This window comes from Geospiza fortis, unplaced genomic scaffold, assembly GCF_000277835.1.
Source record: "Geospiza fortis unplaced genomic scaffold, GeoFor_1.0 scaffold636, whole genome shotgun sequence".
NCBI classification, from domain to species: Eukaryota; Metazoa; Chordata; class Aves; order Passeriformes; family Thraupidae; genus Geospiza; species Geospiza fortis.
In genome coordinates this window covers 46,444-67,090 of record NW_005054435.1, presented here as the reverse complement: position 1 = coordinate 67,090, position 20,647 = coordinate 46,444, and the positions used below count along the sequence as shown (strand labels likewise).

At 38.3% G+C, this 20,647-nt stretch overlaps 2 protein-coding genes across 6 annotated transcripts in view; one reads left to right on the top strand and one right to left on the bottom strand.

Annotated features, from left to right (window-relative positions):
- Positions 1–6,886, bottom strand: part of SYNPO2 (synaptopodin 2) — a 79,503-nt gene extending 72,617 nt beyond the window's left edge. For 2 of the 3 annotated variants that reach the window (XM_005427043.3, XM_031062002.1), the window contains exon 1: positions 6,664–6,885. In XM_005427043.3, the coding sequence (XP_005427100.2) occupies positions 6,664–6,792 (129 nt within the window). In that variant the 5' untranslated portion in view covers positions 6,793–6,885. Of the gene's footprint in view, positions 1–6,663 lie in introns of all 3 variants that reach the window. The other variant, XM_031062001.1, reaches the window with a different exon arrangement.
- Positions 4,852–20,647, top strand: part of SEC24D (SEC24 homolog D, COPII coat complex component) — a 58,354-nt gene continuing 42,558 nt past the window's right edge. For 2 of the 3 annotated variants that reach the window (XM_031062005.1, XM_005427042.3), the window contains exons 1-2: positions 4,855–4,903; positions 13,635–13,730. In XM_031062005.1, the coding sequence (XP_030917865.1) occupies positions 13,718–13,730 (13 nt within the window). In that variant the 5' untranslated portion in view covers positions 4,855–4,903; positions 13,635–13,717. Of the gene's footprint in view, positions 4,904–13,634; positions 13,731–20,647 lie in introns of all 3 variants that reach the window. The other variant, XM_031062003.1, reaches the window with a different exon arrangement.

The following is a 20,647-nucleotide window of genomic DNA, read 5'->3' as shown; positions in this document are numbered from 1 at the left end:
CTTATTGAATTATGCTCCCCTGTCATTCTGTTTGCTTTTCTTTCGGTTGCTGTGAAGAGCCACAATGGATGTATGGTGTCTTACATTGTTTTTATTTCAGAAACTTTCTAGAAATTCAATATTGCAGCAATTTATGCCATACATGGCATGTTTATGCTATGGAGAAGGTATCAAATGAAATCAGCAGTATAGAACACCACAGTTTATCTACTTTCTTCATAGTTTTGACCCATCACCAGTTCATCTGCTAATGAGTTGTAATATAAAACATGCTTCAAAACCCAAAACATCCAGTTTCCTAAATAGGACCATATTTCTAAAATATACTTACAAAAAGGCAAGTTCATAAAGTAATGATTCCACAGCTACTCAGTCCAGGATGACATAATTCTTTTGAAGCAAAAGTTTATCCATGTATTCAGTGCCCAGTCCCAGATGTAGGAAGGAGATGTAAAACAAACAAAGATCCTCAAAGGATTCAACATCTATTTCTATAAAGTAGAATGACAACTTGCAGACAGTTTCCCTGCCAAATAATAGAGGGACAGTTTGTGCTGTGCCCAGGACTGCAGAACATTGTAGAGAGCTCGGGGTCTAAGCCTGTTGTCTCTGGCAAGCTTAGAGTCAGGTTTTTATTAGAATTTACCTTCCATATAAGCCACAAATAAGACAGCCACTTTTCACTGTTCTTAGCCCTCCACTGAGAGCAAGGTCCTAAGGTGTTTTGAAGATTTTTGGCCTTCATGCTCAATACCAGGTTGTATTGGCAAGTAACCAAAACACAGCACTTTGATTTTGGTGCACACTGAAGTGTTCCAGTCTAAATGTGTGTTAGTCTGATCCTAAAATTCCTACTGACTATGGCCTACAGATTCTAATGAAATGGTGCAGATGGGATAAATTACTGAAAAGGGAAAAAAAATCCACTGTGTAACGTGTGTACATTAGGTTTGAAATTTAAAACCTTCAAGCTGATATCCAGGGTTTTTTTTACTGCCAGTTTTGCTCCAGCCAGCGCTCATGAGTACTGGTTGCAGTCTAAATGTTATCATTTCTGTCCATAGCTAATTCCATGCACAGAATTGTTCCTCATAAAGCTGAAGCTATCTCTGCTAATCCTTCTCTCTTTATAGAGTGCTAAGCATTTACCTTATGAAATATGGTCCCTTAAAGTAATTTCTGCTCTAAATATTTCTGCTGCAAATAGGAAGAACACTGAGTTCTGCATTTGAAAGAAAAGCTTTCCATGATATGCATAAATTGTTAGCTGTGTCCTCTTAAACAATCAGACAGAATCCTAGAGGACTCTGTAAATAATATTTCCTGTTGTGATATTTTAATGTGAACTTGGCCAGAAGTCCTACTATTACATTCACATTCACAATAAGAATGCCATGGCAGAAAATACAGAACAATGACAAGTAATAATGTCTTGCAGGGTATTTTAAATGTTTCCAGCAAAGAAAGTACAAAATGAAGCAAAGCTCTATACAAAGCAGCTAATCTAATTTAGTAGGAATACACTGTTTGGTTTTTTTAGTTTGTTTAGTTTAAATCAGTGTGAATTATGGTGTTCATTCTATTCCATTGAAAACTCACCTAGCGTGAGAGCTGGAAAAGCATCAGTTGGAAATAAGCACAAATGAATAATACCATGTATCCAAAACATGCTTGTATTTGGCTAAATACTGTGGGAAGCATGCCAAAACCAGCTTGGTATGTAGTCCTGTATATCCAAAATGGGCTGTACACTCAAGTGCTAGTTCAGCCTGCAGCTTTTAAACAACTAGATGGGACTCCAGTGCTAAACATTTCCACTGGCACAATGGCTGGAATGCAAAAGCTTGAAGGTAGGGAACACAGAGCCCTAACCTTTAGAAGAACATGTAAACCTTTGTTGGTTAAGGTGAATGGATTTTTTTCTTCATTATCTTTCCAACTAGCACTAGCAGATTTTTCAGAAAAAAGCTATTTAACAGTGGTCTATTTTAGCTAGATTTGAGGAACCTTACTTTGTTCTTCGGTTTTGCAAAATAAATTAACTTAAGCTCCAGAAAGCCCATCTTCTTCCATTCTGTCAATGGAAGTTTGATAATCTACTTGAATACAAGCTGAACTATGTCATCTAAACATGTGCAAAAATGTATTGGTTATTAAATTGGGTCAAGGCTTGTAACACAGTCAAAATCCTCTCCAGAAAAGATAGATAAACTCACAATCTTCCACATAACTCCTTGTGTGAAAGAATATGTAAATATGCCTTACAGGGTTTTCCGAATATCAGCAAATACCAGCTGTGTCAGATGGTCTGAAGGGTGAATTTGAGAATAAGAGTCTGTCCAGGCTGCAAAAACAAACTATGTTTGGAAATGTATTAGCCAGCAAATTTAAACAAACAGTTTTAAATACAGGCCAAGTAAGGCAAGTTGTGTTTAAAATCATGTAGGTTGACTCTAAACTCCCCTCCTTTGCTGCCAAAGTTCAAATAGCACGTTTTGAACATTGTTCTTGTTCTGCTGATTGTGATTGCATAAAGTTGTGCTCAAATCCTGCTTAAGATAACAAGTGATACAAACTCAGTGGGATCAGCAGGGTGGTGTTAGCCCAGTGCTGAGCCTTCCCCCAGCTTGCTGAGAAATGCAGTTCCAAGCAGTGGTGGAGAGGAAGATCCTGCTTTCACCAACCTCCTTTACCTGCCTGCAAGTGGGAGCTGGCAGGGTGACAATTTAAGAGTATGACAACTTAAAAAAAAGGTCTCCTTCAACCCAGCAGCTGTGATGTCTTTTGTGGATAGTCCAACTGTTTGCTAATATATACATTACACTTGTATATGTGACAGCAGCGTGTTTTGCCTTACCTCAGGATCCAAAGCATAACTGTGCTAACATCTCTCACTCCTTATTTTTTTTCTGCTAGACAAAGTGTAGAGGTAACTTGATGAAAACCTCTTGTTGTTGTTCTGTACGTGTCAAGTATTTTGGATAAATGCAGAGAAAAAGCCAAACTACCACAACATAGCCCACCTCTGTTTACATCCAGCGTTAAGTAATCATATTCAGATATTACTTTTCACACTGTTGGTTCAGGTTATTCCCAAGTCTTTGAGTTTCACTTTCTGTTTCAGGTTGCAATGAATCCAAAATGATGAAACTGAGACTTGAAATCTGAGCATGTTGATGGACAAGGGCACAAGTCTAAAATGACCAGGCAGCCAGTTGTCACATGCCATTACTGAGCCAAAGGTAAAGCTACAATTTGGGAAGCAGTAGCAGAAGCCTCCTTGTAAGCAACCATTCATTTTTACTTTTAGGACACTGGTCTAGATTTCCTTTCAAGTGCTTATAGGTCAGAGTCATGCAACTTGCCTCCCTTAAATATTAGAACTATTTGGTTAAGTTCCCAAACATGAATTACCAAGACTTTGACAGATACAAAGTGGACTTTGACAGATACAAAGTGAGTCCATCAAATTACTGTTTGGTGCAGGTAACAAATATGCTCAGAATAATCTACCTCTCTTGCAAAGATGATTTAATACAGTCACATTGCAGATGAATATAAATCTAATAATCTATAGGACAACTCCATTAAATTACCTGTTGCAGAAGAGATGCTTCTTTAAGAATATAACTTTACTGTTACCTATTGTTAAGAATTAATAGGAAAAGTCACAGGACTTTCTTTCAAATGCTAGTTCAGAAAATCAGCCATTATTTTCTATATATTTTAAATCAAAAACTGCAAAGAAATTTTCAAGAAAAACCACCATGATATTAATTTAAAAAATATTCTTTGATGTATCTCATAGTGAAACAGAAAGGACACCATGCATTGCTTAGCTTTTATATATCTTGAATACTTATCCTTCTAGGGTCACTGCTACACTGAGATTTCCCATCTCCTGCTTTGGGAAAGCCATCCTACAGCACAGCACTGACATGCTTTAGTGAAGGAATACACACAACCAGTTTTCCTTAGCTTTGGACTCATGATTAAACTTTTTTTTTAAAAAACCATCAATTTATTAGATAACTTTCTTAGCACAGTGTGTGTTTGCACATAGCATTTAAAATACTTTATTTTATATTGCAACAGTATGTAGAATATGCAAATTCTTTTTAACTGAAAATAATAAGTTTTCATTAATTATTTGCAACATTATTGGACTTCACAAAGTAAGTTGGTGTACAGAGGCAGGGTTTAGAGGAGGAGAATTGTTAAATATAAATAAATATAAATTCTTACACATCTACAGAAAATGAGTCAAATTTATATCTTGCATAAGGGTTTGAAATAGACAAGCAGAATGATACTTTCTCATACTTCAGAAAAATCCATTTGTTGCAATCTCACACTTAAAAATTACTGAAAGGTCTTGAATCTACTTTAGTGGTTGTAAAATTATTTGCTGATGAAAATTGCCTGTTTTATCTGCAAAAGTACTTGTGAAAAAGTACCGAGATATTTTTTGGTAAAAGGTTTGTCTTTATCTCTCCATTAACATTTTGCGTGATAATGGAAGACAATAATTTATACTGCAGGTAAAACTCATGGATTTTAGTGGGAATGCTACTTGAACATATGCTTTAGGAGCTAGGCAGAGGGGGGGTGGTTTACATATTCTTTATACATGTAATAAAACTATTTTAAAATGCATTAAAAAAACTGGTAAAAGCCGCTTCTGGCAGTGAGCGGCAGTGACTTATCCCATCAGTTTAAAAGCAATATGTTTCCTTTATCAAAGAGTAGGTAGTGTGAATTTGGGAATTTTGTGTCCTGACATATTTTAATGGATTATCTCATTTCCCTTTATTTCATATCCCTCTCTATTTTAGATCTGTATCACAACCACTTCTCCACTCATGACCAGTACCTGAGTGCCCTTCCCTCTGCTCTATCAAAGGTAAGCAACCCCTCTGGAGCTTTCCCTTTCATTTACAGGAAAACAAACTTGTACCTGTGAGTTTTTTCCTAAAAATACATATTATTATTTTCTAAATGTGAGTATATTTTCCTGGGGATTTTCCCATTGGAAAATACTGTGTATTACTGAAAATGCATTAAAGTAAGGTACAGCTATCTCAAGTCCCAGCCTTTAGTACCCAGGCTTAAATGGCCCAGTCTAGGATGTGAACATGAAAAAAAAAACCCCAAAAAAACAACTCACCCTTGAATAGAACATTTTTATCAGGAAAACTAAAGTTTAGTCAGAATCTTGTGGGGTTTACTTTTGATTTTATGTAATCAAGGCCCTTGCCTTTTACTGTTGCTCACCATTTTTAAGTTCTAGCTACAAGTTTTCACTAGATGGCAGGAGTCCACTGCCATCTGTTCTCAGAGGCTTTACTTGCACAGCAACAGTTGCCCATTGGTAGGAAAAAAGTGAAAAATTTTCAAGTTTTGTAACACATAGAAAAACAAACAAAAAACAGAAATGAGAAAAATTATTCAGACCCTCAATAAATCACAGTTCTGTTACTGGATATGATTAATATCATAGGCTGGAAATAAGTGAAAAGAATAGTGAAATATGTTCTTTTCTTGACAGAGGAGCTAAAAGGACTTTCTCCTATAAAATGAGGTCGATTTATTGTTTCTGCTGTTTGTGAAAAAGTTAACTGATACAGTAAATTCAAGTTAACTAATAACCAAGTGTATTGACAGCCTGAGAAAGTTACAGCTTAAATACTAAACTACTGATGGAAAACACCATATCAAAGTAAAACAAACACACTCAGTGTAGTGCATTACCCAGATACTGAAGGAGATAAGGCACATTTTAAACTCTCTCCCTCGGTTTAACTAGGCAGAGCTCATGGGATGATGATCAGTCCCTGTACTGTTTCAGCCAGTGGTATTTTGCTGAGCTCAGAGCTCTGGACAAAATTTCTCCCTCTTGTCTAAGGGAACAGAATGCAGCTCCATACAGTTACATAAGCCTTAATAACCGTGACAAATCTTCATTGTTGCACTGGAGTGAGCACTGATTTTTAATGAAACTACCTTTGAAAAATTATTGCTGCAAGTTGGGACTACCAGTTCCTATTTTTAATTTATTGTCAACTTCTACAGTCTGTCTTGCCCTCCTCCTATACGTGCAGATAATTTATAAAGTGTCCAGTAATTTTCAGCGTTGCTCATGAAATAGAAGAGGGGATGTTTGGCATCTATTAAAGCTGCTTCTGAGACTGGATAACTTTCCAAAACCAGAGATAAGTCAGTGTAATGCTTTCCACAATTCCCAAAATAGTCAGAACATTTTCTCATGATAAAGCTGTATTTATTCTATGACCAGAGTAGAAAAACTATCATAAATAGATGACTGAAGCAGCATTTCCTAATATGAGATTGAGTTTTGCAATGTGCTGAGTGCACTCAGAGCCAGAGAGCAAGGCAAACAGGAGCTGAAAGGCACACATCATGTCACAAGTGAAACATTCGGCATCTAACAAAATTTGCAAGCTACCCAAAAGTAATAATCCTTTTTTATTGAAACCGACAGAATCAGCACCTGTAGAATCTCTGCAAAACCCATTAGCAAATTCAAACAAGCATCTCAACAAGATCCACACCATTTCCCTGGAGGCAGGATGGATTTAAACAAAGTGCTCCTGTCATCCGTGCCCACAAAACTCCAACAACATCTTTCTGTCATGCTCCTACCTTGGCGATTTGCAAAGGCTGCTTCTGCTCCTTGCCCCCTTGCAGCCTGAAGCCCCACGGCGCCCCTCCGCTCATGGCAATGCAGAGATAATCCCCTGTGCCCATTTTCCCGGTGCAGTTGGGCAGCATTCACAGACGGGAGAACATGAACTTGGCTTGCAGATGTTCAGCGAGCTGCAGATCTGTCTGCCGGGCAGAGCTGGAGACCCAGAGCACCACACTGTTGCTGCTGCTGTGTACTGCACGAGCAAATGCAGTCATTGAGGGGAATGGAAGAGCTCCCTCGCCCCGAGGGCACAGCCCACTCTGTCGTCAGATTCCGATGCTCAGCCCACCTTCAAAGTAAAGTGAACTTGGAGCTGAAGGGAATGCAGGCGCAGACTCTGCCGTGAGGCTTTGAACATGATTATCCTGCCAGCTAAATCAAAACAACAGCAAAAAGAAGTGTACAATAAGTGTACTTACTTCCCTGTGACAATTTGGGAAATAAGTTTACTTTAGTAAATGGTGCCAGATGTTTTAAACTCTAATTTATCCATTTCTTGCATTTTTACTCCAAGCAGAATTTCAAGTGAAACACCACGTACATCCTCTGAATAACTGATTCACTTAAACTGAACTGGCTTTAGGATTTTCATCTCTACTCTGCATGTACTTTCTGCAGCACCACAGGAGAAAAACTTTGTCATTTCCTTGTCATAGAATTCCTTCTTTTTCTAGTTTTCTCTCAGTATAGTTTAACATGTACTGCAATTTAGCAATGATCTGAATTACTATTGGACCCTAATAATCCCTGTTCTCATGCAGCCTGCTGCCTTTCCTACCAGAGAGGGAAAGGGGGTTAGTAAAATGAAGTATCAGATCCTCTACAGATGCTATCACTGGATGGTTTGCATTATGTTGTTAAAGGGGAACCTTACTATAAGCACAAAAAAAAAAAAAAAAGAAATTCAGTGGGGTGGTTTAAGAGGTGACTGTTCTTCAGCCCTGGATGAATATTCCTAATATTCCTCTAGCTGTGTGTTAACAACTGACAGCATTATCTCCTATCACCTCAGCCCAAAGTCAGGTAGCCTGGTTTAAATCACATTGCATTTTGAACTATGCTGGTTCTAAAGGAGAGTTCAGCAGGTGAGCAGTCTTTATGTCTGGACAAGTTTCTGAAAGAAACACCTTTTGCTTTGAACCCAGGGTACTGGGGCGCAGATTCTCACAGTATAAATTCACTCAGGTCCCTCTCTGAAGTGTTTCCACTTGGTTGGTTCTAAGCTGTCAGAGATGTTGGGGCTACAGGAAACCCTCATCATTTAAATTACATGACTTTGTATCTAAGAAGCAGGTAACCACTGAGGGCTTAAACCTATCCCGTGCATCTGTCAATCAAGTGACCCCTTGAATGATGCTTCAAAGGCAAAATATCAAGGTAGGGACAGGATCTTGTGTCAAACTGAAATATTCTGGCTGGAAAAATAGACAGACTTTTAGGAGCCTGAACACTTCATTAGTCCTCTAAGACACTAAGGTACACAAAGGTTGGGTGGGGACAAGATCCCTAATCAAACAGAGTAAAATGTCACTCTCTCAATAACAGGATTTAGTAGGAGGAAGAGTGCTTGCTTTATTGACTACAAGTCAACAGCTCTGGAGAAGCAAAACAGGCACAGGTTGTCATATAATTAAATACTTTAGGAAAACACCATCAGAGAAGCCATACTAGGGAAGGGGATGGCCTTTAAAGGGCCTTTGCTAGACAACCTTTGAGTCCAGACACCTCACTTGAAATAGTTCAAGGTGGCTAACTGCTTATTATCTTCTGCAGTGTTGATACGTTGTGGTGTCAACCACTGTGGCAGACAGATTTTCAGTCTTTCTCTAGGCAGAATCTTGCTTTAGATAAAATTCTCTGCTTTTCACCTAATGATGCAAGTATTTATAGATTTATGGCAATAAATCTCTTCAGTAAATAGCTGCAACAAATGCTCCATGACACTCTGTTAAATACAAAAATTAGAAATCTGTTTGAGCAGAATTTATCACATAATAATTAGTCCTTCAAATGTTACAAGTTTGTGATGAAATGCTTAATTACTGTTAGGGTGTTTTGAGCTTGTATTAGTCTCTCATCATTTTGGTAAAAAGGGGAATAATCAAATCTAATCTCTGCTTCTGAACTTCTTCATATACTTATTGGAGAAATCATATTAAAGAGAATCACCCCTGCATTTGGATGCTCACATATGTGATGGTAATTTGTACTAGATACAGATGTTTCTGTCACTTTTGACCACATAACTGTACTGTGTATAATATTAGAACAGAACAACCTTGATTAGTGATTACTCAGCTGAAAAAATGACCAGTCAGAACACCAGGATCTGTGTGGTTTTGGTGTATGATAAAGCTTTGGGGATATTTTAACCTGGTCCATTTAAAGTGGTACAGGACTCTTCACTTGAACTGACAAGAGCTGTGATCCTGATAGGAGAAAAAAAATAGGAGAAATAACTTTTGTCTTGTCAGCATGTTGAGGGAGTTTTCTAACAATAATTTCAAACAAATTGCTGCTTTCCTCTAAGGGCTAATTTCTTGTTTGCTCTGCAGTAAACCACTTGAAGTCTGTAACTAAACTATTCCCATGATGGGGACACCCAAAGCTTCCTATGTCTTAATCTCTCAAAGAACATTCCATAGGCCTTAACAATTCCCAGTTGTTTTATATGAATTTCTTAAATGCTTTTGCTGAAGCATGTTTTGCTTTTTAATACAACTCGTATCCTTTTGTACACTCCTGCATCCTTTGGGATTTCTGAATGCTGGTCAGAAACTGGACATCAAGATTAAAGTGGAGTCCATAATGGAGTTTATGACTTTTGGTCTCTGTAATTTCTAGATCTTAAATAAATTGTATCAATTCTGAGATTATTTTCAAAATACACTGGAAAAATTCAAGCTAATATTAACTACAGCCATTTAACCACTCCCACCATCCATTGCTTCACTAAAACCTAAAGATCCAGTTTTAGGCAACAAGTGATAAAACTTTGATGTCACAAATAATCCTATAAACTGGGAAGATGGCAAGTGGCAGAACTCACTCAAAATCTATCTGTGCCCAAATACAGGGAAAGCTTTGGCTTCAATCTAATCTTGTATGATGAGATCTGTATTACAACATTTCCAGGTCAAACTTCCCCTTGCTCATCTCCCTTCAAGAAGTGCCAGTCAAGAAACCCAGCACAATAGCCTGGATGAGCTGTGATAATGTAGGAATAGCCACACTTGTAGAATAGCCAAAGTGAGACCATCTATCCTGAAATATTGTGTCTGATAATAGATGGAAAATGGAACATGGAAAATGGTGCATGTCTTTCCCCAGGGAGCTTCCACTCAAAGATTTCCTCAGCTGGATGTGGCAGCTCTGTACTTTGTAAGAGGAATTTCTCTTCCATGAATTCTGCATGTTGTTTCCTCTTGATCCCACATAACTTTTAGTATCTTTAGTTTTAGCGTGGGAAGTCATCCCTAACTAAATACTGACATAAAGAATCACCTTCTCTGCCTTGAATCTGGATCCTGTAGATTCATTTGATGTCCCCTGGTTCATGGATCAAGGAAAACTGTGACCAAGCAATCCCCAGGCACTTATTTTACCTTTTGCATATCTGCCTTTTTTTCAAAGAGAGAATAGAATAATTAGTCATCCTTTACTATCTCGCACCTTTAATTTTCCTCATTTTCTTTCTCTATGTCCTCTGTAGTTCTGAGTCCTTTTTGATATGAGGGTCTACAACACCACATATGCTTCAGGGAGCAGACAAAGTTGGGATTTGTGCAATAACACGATGCTATCTATTTTGTTCTCTAGTTGCTAACCCCAACACTCCTAATTTGCTTTTTCAGACACTGTAGAGTTAATGTGTTCCTGGAATTACCTTTTCCAAATCTTCAAATCTTGTCTGTTGCTGCTTAGTTCAAAGCGCATAGTTTTATTAGTGAATTAATGGGTTTTTCCCCAATGTGTATCACCTTATACTTCTAAGCCATGTTATGGTATGGCTGCTTAGTTTTCTTAAAAGCCTTTGGTGAAGGAATTTGTTGAAAGCCTTTTGTAAATCCAAGATCAATCAGATCACCCTTATCCACGTGTTTTTTGATCCCCTCAAAGAGCTGCCTTATGTTTGTGAGGCAGGAGTTCCTTTTATGAAAACTGTTTTAACTCTTCCCAGATAAGTCATATTTATCCAGATGTCCACTGTTCCATATTACAGCTTCCACCTCTTTGTTTTGGATAGATATCAGGCTGACAGACTTCTTGTTTTCTGAGTCTCTCTTGGAAGACTTTAGTTAAAAAATGGCACTCTCTAATCTCAGTAATGGTCAGCTATTTTTCAGCTTTGAATTCCTCTAAAGCTCTGTGTGGTCTTGGTGACCACTTCTTAGGATTTTTTGCCTCATCTGCTGCCACTTGTCCATATATTTTCTCCTTGTGCTATCATAATTTATGATACTGAACAGTTTTACTACAAGTGGATTTATCTAAAATCTAATAATCAAGTATTTCTGCAGCTGAGTTCAGAAGACATTCTTCAAATGTGAGAAGAAATAAGACATATGGTTTGTCTTTTCATCCAGCAAGAAAAGCAAAGCTTTCATTTTACCTGCAGTAGTATCCTAGGTCTGTGGATTCTTTAAAAATGCAAACATTTCCACCCATTCCTTAGTAATGAGGAAGAGACAGAGGGAAAGGGGATATCATGATCTCTAATTTATGGGCACCATTTTACTGCTGTAAGTACCCAGATGGTCTGACTTCCTCCTTTTTCTGCATTTCATTTTCTTTCCATATCTGATTTTTTTCCACATTAAAATCAACATAAGCTAGTTCTCCACTAATACTTATTTTAACAGCTTTCTAGATTTTAACGTATCATCTGTAAACAATTTAACAAAATACCCAATTTATTGTAGAATGTGATTTTAGCCAAATGGGAGAATCAGCAGGGGGGAAAGGAAAAAAAAAGTCAGTGCTTATTTGTTTGGTGGGTCCTTGGTGGGTTTTTTTTTGTTTGTTAGTTTGGTTTGGTTTTGGGGGACTTTTTCTGTTTGTTTTTGTTTTGTGTTGTTAATTATGTGGAGAAAATCCCTCACTTGTAAATATATAGCTGGTTTAATAAAAAAGATGATAAAATCACAGCCATGCCACTAAAAAAATCATGGCACACAGTCTCTTCCAAATGAAGGGAAGACAACCTCTTCCAATATATCCCTTCAAATTATTTTTTAAGTGGTTTCTGTAAACTGGGCAATGTCAGGCACCTCAGCACATGTTCTTTTCCCAAATCCTTGCCTAATAGCATACCTTGTTTCATAGTCCTACAATTCAGTAGTTAAAAAGGCAAAAGCAAATTTTGAAGGCAGATCAAAACATCATTTTCCATAAATGTTACAGAAGTAGAAAAATAAATTTCTGCTTAATTGCTACCCTTAAGTTTTTTTCTCCTGACTTAAGAAGCAGCAAGGAACAGAGACACATGGAAAGGATTTAATTTTCAAAAGAGGTATAAAATGACAATGTGAATTAAATATATTGATGGAAGGTTCAAATGCATGGCTCCAGCTAACATCCATTAAAGCTGATTTTCTTCATCTTTTCCCAACAAAACTCTCTTGTCCTACAAGACAAATTAATAAAATCCAGATGTTTTGATTGCACGAGGAACCTTGCAGTGCACTGCCAGATGGATTTGCTTACTGGATGTTCAGACATTAAGTGGCAAAGGTACCAAAACCAGTAATACCAAGTTCTTAGTGAAAACAAATCAAATATACAGGTCATAGATAATTCTTAGCTACCTATAAGGTTAGACAGGAAAACTCTGCTCACACTCATATTAGGCATGAGTAGTTTCCTCAGCAGTAAAGGTAAAAGCTTTTAATTTTAATCCCTAATGTGGATTATAAAGCAAGGTACTGTATGATGGGTTGGAATTTTAGAACTAGTCTTGCTTTCTTGATTTTTTCCCCCAGCTTCAAGACTGGCAAATGAAGCGCAGTGGAAGAAGCACAGAAAAGTACAGGAACTTATTTCTCAGCATTTAGGTTACTGGGTGTCATCCTAGATTAGGAGTTCTGGATCTATTGTGAGGGGGAAAATCCAAATAAACTGGCAAAAGAAGCCAATTTCCTCCAAAACACAGAAGCACTGTTGTTAGCATTGAGCATTGCTGACTTATACAAGAGTAAATGGAAATTTGTGTAGAGAATGTAACTACAGTCCAATTAATGAGCAGCTCTCAAAGCATGTACATAGGGCCTCTGCAGCCAGAGACCTGCACCATTAAATATAAGGCATAAGAATGTATAAAAATGTATAGATAACTCAAAAAGACAAGAATTTGGGGAAGAGACTTCTCATGTTTCTTTGGTGTTTGTCCTACCTGTTCCTACCACAGCCAGTCTCGATAATGAGGAAATAGTTTCCTAAACTAGCTAAAGAGAAGTTAACTTTTTTTTTCCCCTGGATTTCTTGGAGAAAATTCTTTTGAGGATTTCCTTTTATGAAAAGACAAGGATTTCAGATTGTGTCCAAAAATTAATTCACAAAATAGCTACAAGACTTTGTTGTGAGAGAAAGTAAAACACATTCACTGCAAGGTTTGTGAACATGGAAAAGAAATTGTGAGGCTGGAATTACTGTTTCTTGTTAATCTAGGAGTAATGTTTTGGGCTAGAATTCATGTTTCCAGGTGCCATTCCACTGCTGTTTTTACTTATCCCTGTGTTTTAGCAAGTAAGAACTAATTTACTCTTGGGACTTGGAAAGAGTCTTAGGTGTGTATTTCCTTTTCATTTTGATTCCCAGGAGATGGGATGACTACATTTTTGGCTTCAGTAGTTGGAAAAATTCTGATAAAAGCCTCTAAAGTAAAAAGAAAGCTATTTACTTGTCATTTTTGTTCTGGTTTTGGCAGGGAGATGCTGCATCACATTCTTCCTAACAGAGCCTGTGAGAATCAAAATTGATCTTCTCTGCCAAAGCTTGGAAGAGCCTTGAATGGAACACGCATGTGAGTAATGCAAGCAGGTGTTTCACTTTCCTCACCTCTGCCCTAATGCTTCATCCTGCTCTTTGAATTGTCATTTAAAGGGGGCAGTTAAGTAACACGGCACCTTTTAGCCATCTGTTCATCCAAAACAGTTGGATTTTATGGTCTCCCCTCTTCCTATTGAAAGAACATTTCATGCCAGCGTGTTGGGCTAAAGAAATCCACCATGCCAAATTCTCCTCTGATGTACAGTAGTGAAATTAATCAAGAGTAATCACATCATATTCAGTTAGAAAATGTATTTTCATCATAGCTGAGGTATGAATTAGGCCCAAATAATCGACTAAATTTTGAAATTATAGTTTAATGTGGAATTTAGGATTGAACACAAATATTTAAAATTAGTCTGATGAATACTCTCCTGCATCAGATTTCATCTTTTAAATTTTGTTTCCTGTTAGCAAGTGTAGAGGTGATACACTCCCCTTGACTGGTTGCTTTGAAAGAGCTCAATTACATGCATGGCTGCAGTCCAGCATAAAAATCAACTATTTTTGCATTGCAGTTTAAAGCAGGTATTGTTTCTTACTTGGAAGGCTCCTAAGAATGAGTTTTTCCATAGTGAAAACAAGAACAGGAGAAGCAGAGAAAAACTGAGCTATAATTCAGTACAGGTCTCAGGAAGTTTGGGTTCTGTTACTTCACTGGAAAATTCTCATTTTTTGGTCTGGGCCTGGAAAATGGGAGAAATAGCTGCTAGAAACCTTGAGAAATATGATAACTTCTAAAATTCTCTGCTTATATTGGTAGTTTGATAGTTTAAGTCCTCCTGGATTATCCTTTCCTTCCCTCTTTCCTCTGTATTACAAACTAAGCTGTAAGGTTTGCGAAGCAGTTTCTAACACTCACAACTGCAGGGAAGTGTTTTGCTCAGCGTCTGCCCCAGTGGGTCTGATGTTGGTCGTTCCAACTACAGCATCTGGCAAAAGGACAGGGCATAAAAAGTCACCTTGGCATCAAGTCCTGCCTGCAAAAGGCAGACATCATTGCTCACTCTGCCTCTGAATGGTTCTGGTTAGGCTTTACCAGAGAAGCAGAGGTGACACAACCAGGACCTCCCTGCATGAAATGTTACCTTCCATCCAAATAACTGCAATAGATTAAAAACCAATCCAGCTATCTTCATTCCTGGCAATAGGAACAAGAATTCCAACTCTTTGATAACTAATTCCTTTCCAAGTGGAGCAGATTCTATTGGAAAAATCTGCCCTCCAAAAACACCTTGATGTTTAACCCCTGCTGATCCTGCAGCCTTGCCTGTTGCACTGCAGCTTCTTGCCAGGAACCAGTTTCCAAACTTCTCAATTCCTTCTGCCTCTGGTACAGGCCTCTGCTTTTGGTGCTCATGTACTCTGTAGCTGGCCTTGACATGGATCTGTCTGTTTCCCAGACAGCTGCCCATGTCTGTAAATGCTGAACAAGTGGTTTGTGTGCCTCCACAGGGCAAAGCTACCACACATGCTGTGACACCAAGCGTGGCGTAGAATTTTGCTCCTGCCCTTAATTTTAATTCCAGCTGCATCTCCTATCCCACTGTTGCTTCTATGCTGTAAAAATAACATGATGAATTTTTTAAAAAAATAATTCTGATGTTTATTTTTGTTGGTCATGGGGAAGGCATCAATTGCTTTATACTGAAGGTAGCCATATAGCATGAACCCAGTATTTTTGGGTTTACTTACAGATTACTTTGTGATCAAGAGTAATATTTAACATTAATGGTGGAGTAAAGCAGAAGCACAGTCAAAGTAAGAACACACATAGAAGTATTTCCATCTTAAGTAACTCAATCAAATCACCAGTTTGTTATGAAGAACTCACTCAGCTACTCTTATTTCATTGCTAGTAAGTTTGAGTACTGCTCTATAGCAAGACTCCACTACTACATCAGAAATTTTAAACACAAGCAGGAAACATAAAATGAAACCCAATGTAAATAAAGCTGCTTCAGATGCTTTTGAATGTAAAAGTGAAATATATCCATGTTTGAGAAATTCTGTACATTCAGCAGGTAAACACAGAAAAGCTGGTTTAACTTTCTGCTGTTCTTTCAGACTGGTGGCCTAATGTTTATTCACAGTTCTTTATAAGGGATACATTATTAATCAGATTATACTAAGACCTCATCTTTGTTTTTATGTTAGAGTTCATTAAGTAGCAATTACAGCAGGATAATCAAGTCTTAGAGGTTTTTTTATTAAGCACAGGTAGTGCAATCTTCCACTCTCATGCATCTTAGTAGTAAATGAATTTAAAAAATAATTGAAATTCCCCAACTGAAACATCACAGCAGTTTTCTCAGAACACCACATCTATCTCCTGTAAATGTTCTGGATCAAGTTGCCAGAATGTTGATTTCATTAGAAAACCAAAATAGCAACAGTCAGTGAGAGTAAGCAGAGGAGTCTCACAGCTTGCAGATATTGGGAAATCCAGAGGCTTGAACTAGCCAGAGAGGATATTTTGGGAGGAAACAGCCACAGTCATTTTTCTAAAGCACATTTGCTTTTGTAACGTGTGGCTTGCATAGAACTTACCACATGTGGACCATAAAGTGTTTTATAAACATTTCTGTTTAACTGAGTTTCAGGGAAAGAAAGTGGTTTTAGCTAAAAGGGGACCAACTTAACAGGAGATCAGGACCTTGGCTTTAAGGCAAGTGCCCTGTTCTCAAAACCCAGAGTGTCTCCTATGTAAATAGTAGCATTAAGTACTCTTTCACTTGCATATCGTTTTTCATGCCTAAATAGAATTTTTTGCTTTGCAGAAGTGCCAGCAAACTCTACCAACAGTCTCTGAGGTAGGCAGTGAATGCCCTCTGTTGGGTTTTGTCCTCTGGGGGACTTAGGGAGGATGGAGACAACAGGGGCAGTCGTTGTGGATTTCCCAGTTGCCAGTGATGTTGAAAAGGGTTGGGGCAGGGAAGGAATGAAGCACTCGCAGTCCTCCCATCTTCTGCACAATATAACAAAATGCAGCCATTTCTAGGGTGAAATAGTGCAGCTGCTCTAAAGCTTACCAGCAACCAACAAAACATCTCAGTTCACAGCAGGGAATAAAATGTATAATCAGTCTAAATGAATTTGCAGATGAATTCAGACAAACAGAATACAAGTTTATGGATTGGAATTGGATTCACAGTTCTTCTCATCCAAAAATACTTTGGAAACTTTAATGAGCACAAGGTGCCAGGATGTCTTTATGCTGGAAGCAGCCTGAGGGGTAGCACAGCTTTACCATCACTGTGGAGTGGGACGTCAGCACTCAGCAGAAGGAAAAAGGGAGATTCACTGGCATAATCCACGTGCTCAGCAATCCCTAATGGCCTCCTAGTGACCTCCTCGACTGGCCAGGACCCACCGTGGTTCTGGGTGCTCTGATCCACAGCCTGAGTTACCTTGTGAACAAAAACCCAACAAACCAGGAAGGAATTATTCTTCCTTCACTGTGGCCTGAGCTGAATTGGGTGCTAGTGGACAGTCCCTGTAGGAAGTATCTATTAACACAGGATAATTAAAATATACAGCAATGAATGCATGGCCAGGATTTTAACATTCCTGTATTGTTTGTGCTGAATAACAACACCTACAGACATCAGTCTGGTATTCTGAAAGCCCTTGGATATTTTCAGTCCCTATAGGGCAGTGTTTTAAGGATGCACTCCAGTAATATTTTCTAATTGCCTTTGAGACTGTTGAATCACAATATCATTATTCACTTCTGCTGTACCCTCTTTCAGGTTTCTAGTGTGCTTAGCTTTTTATATTAGAAATGTAGATGAGTCACAGCACTGAAGTGTTTCTTCTGACAGTAGTGTTCTGATTCCTGAAATATTACATCTTTTCTTTTTCTTCACATAGCATTTTCTAATCTGACACATGATTTTTTGAGGAACATAGTTCCTTCAAAGTTTCATTGGTTTTTTTATACCAGAGTCCTTGCCTTCATTTTAATCAAATAACACTTTAAAATATAATTTCCATTTTTCTTGTAAAGCACTTTACACTGAGCTGTAAGCTGTTTTTCATAGACCTTAAATATACAGTAGGCAAAGCATTAAAGAAGATTTTAGTGAATATATGTAAGCAAGATAAGAAAACAAAGTATTTTTCTATGTAAATAGCTCTTGGGACCCTTCTGATGTGCAAAATCAGACCTGTAGCTTGCTTGAAGGACATACAAATGAAATAAAAGAGGAAAAACAGTTTCAACAAAAAGAAGCACCTTTTAAAATGTATAATCCTTGGAGTTTTATGAACTATTCCTTGTGATGAAATAGTCTTTACTTTAAAGAACATACCAAATATTGCCCACATCTTCCCCTAGGGAAAGGTTTGTTCTGATTCTTCCTGGCACCTTGTAGCAATGCTGTATTTTAAGGACATGCAGTAACTGAACAGGTTAGGATAGGATTTATGTTTCCTGGAATCGCACACACATTGTCTTAATGGACTGTGCTATGAGATAGAGACAGGAGATCTGCATGGTTTGCTCAGCTGGGGCTTTTATAGACCTCCAGTAGTAATTTCTGGGAACAGTCCAATCTCAAATTCTTTGAAAAATAATAATAACTAAAAACCAAATTTTATAATAGTCTCTGAAAGATTTGAGGTAGCCTCCTATAGAGCCTGTGTACTACTCCAAACAAGGTCTGAAATGTATGAAATCACATTCATTTTCAGCAGCATTGCATAGGTACCACTACAGGATAAATTTTCCAACCTAATTGATTCTGTTAAGAAAGGTAATTTAACCTACAAGCTCATCATCACTGACAATGATTGAGACCAAACCAGTCTGATTCTCAGATTTTATGGCACAGTTTAATTAAAATTATTTAATACAATTACTTACAATAGTTTAGCAATCCTGCATTCTCATTTTTTGAAATTATATTCCAGACCTAAAACACACTTTAGTCTTTAATGATGTTTCCACGTTTCTGAAATTGAAAACCTTAAAATACTTTAAATGTTAGAAGATAAATCCTGCTTGTAGTTCCAAACATCCAGACTGTGACATGCTGCATGCCTTTTGTCTCAGTGTTCCAGGCTAAAGGACAACAGGAGCATCCTCCAAAAAAAGAGGCATCTGGATCCATTTCCAGAGCGGGCCTGAATTAAGGGAGGAACTGCCAATGCCATGGCTTCTGCTTGGTATCTTTTGCTGATCTCATGTTTCGGTTTCACCAGAGCTGATTTCTGGGAGGAGAAATCTGATAGTAGGGATTCAGTGGCCAAGTAAGTGCAGGCTTCCTCAGTGCTGAGTTATCCACAGCTGCTCACTGTTAATAGCTCAGAGAGAGACACAGCAGGACTGCTGGGATGTGGCTGCCTGTCTCCCTGGAAAATAGGGAATGTCCAAACTTAAACCTGTTATTTTCCTCCATGGCATGGTATTTCAGAAGAGTTTTTGCATAACTTCAATGTGTCTGTTATAACCAGGAAAAGAGATAAGGGTGAGGGGTGGAACTGCAGCACAGCAATGATGAAAGGCATTGGTTTGCATCCTGCTTATGAAAGAGTCACTGATACCCTGCAGTATCAAAACCACAAAACCACATCCAGTTTAACTGATGCTTGTCACCTCAGGGATGACATTTTCCATTCTGATTAGACAGTTGGGAGAGATTTGGAAGCTTTTAGACTTCCCCTGACATATCCAATGTATTGGCTCTGATAACACATAGAAAACCAGCTTATATTATTTAGTGGTGAATCCAGCTGTGGTTAGCAAGAATAAGACAGACCAAGCCCTGTTCTTGCCTGCTTGTGTTGCTTGTTGAGGCTTCTAGTTAGTCTTTCATGTAAAGAATGCCATTGTTATCTTCATTATGACATCTGATTCAAAGGTCCTGGGGTTTTTTTCTGAATATTTTTGTACAGCAATGAATGCTTTGCAGAGTTTGTTTTGAGCTCATAGCCATTACTGAGGTATAGCTCTAAGTAAAACTGTTTAGTACTTTCAGAAGACTTCATGAGGTTGTAGAACAAGGACAAGCCTCTGGAGCCTGAATTCCAGATACACGTGAGTTATCAGCTGTTGTGGTGTGATTCTTGGGGCTGTCCTGTGCAGGGCCAGGAGTTGGATTTTGATGATCCTTGTGGGTCCCTTCTAATTCAGGATATTCTATGATTCTTTGAGTGATTTTTTTTTTCGTCTGCCAGTCTCCTTTCTTTTTACTTTAACACAATTATGTCTATTTGTGATCGGGAAGAAAAGTGACTTTACAAACACATCTTCCTCATGTTAATTCCAATCTCTCTCATGTTACGCCCATGTTTCTACTTTGTTAATTAGAAAAACATTACCTATCCTGTAACCAAGGCAGCATTTTTAAATGCACTTGGACAGTAATTAAAACCAGACTATGCAAACAGGTAAAGTACCTGCATCATATTTCACTGGAGATATTCAGGTGGCATAATTTTACATACAGATATGCAAGATATATATGTGTAAAATGTAGTTGTAAATATACATATATGCATCCTCGACCAGGCAGCTGGCCACAGGATGAGAGGATACAGTCTTAAGCTGCTCCAGGGGAGATTTAAGTTGGACATTAGGAAGAATTTCTGTCAGAATGGATCATCAGCCATTGGAATGGGCAGCCCGGGGAGGCGGTGCAGTCACCGTCCCTGGAGGCGTTTCAGGAAAGCCTGGACGTGGCACCGAGGGACATGGTTTAGTTGACGTGGTGCCGTTCGGTCATAGGTCGGACTCGACGACCTCAGAGGTCTTTTCCAACATCACTGATTCCGTGATTCTGTTTTTCAAGCACATAACGAGGAAGAACAAGTATCCCTTTAGTAACCGGGCTCCGTGTCTGGAGCCGGATGGATCCCCCGAGCCAAAGGAAGCTCCGTCCCGGGCTG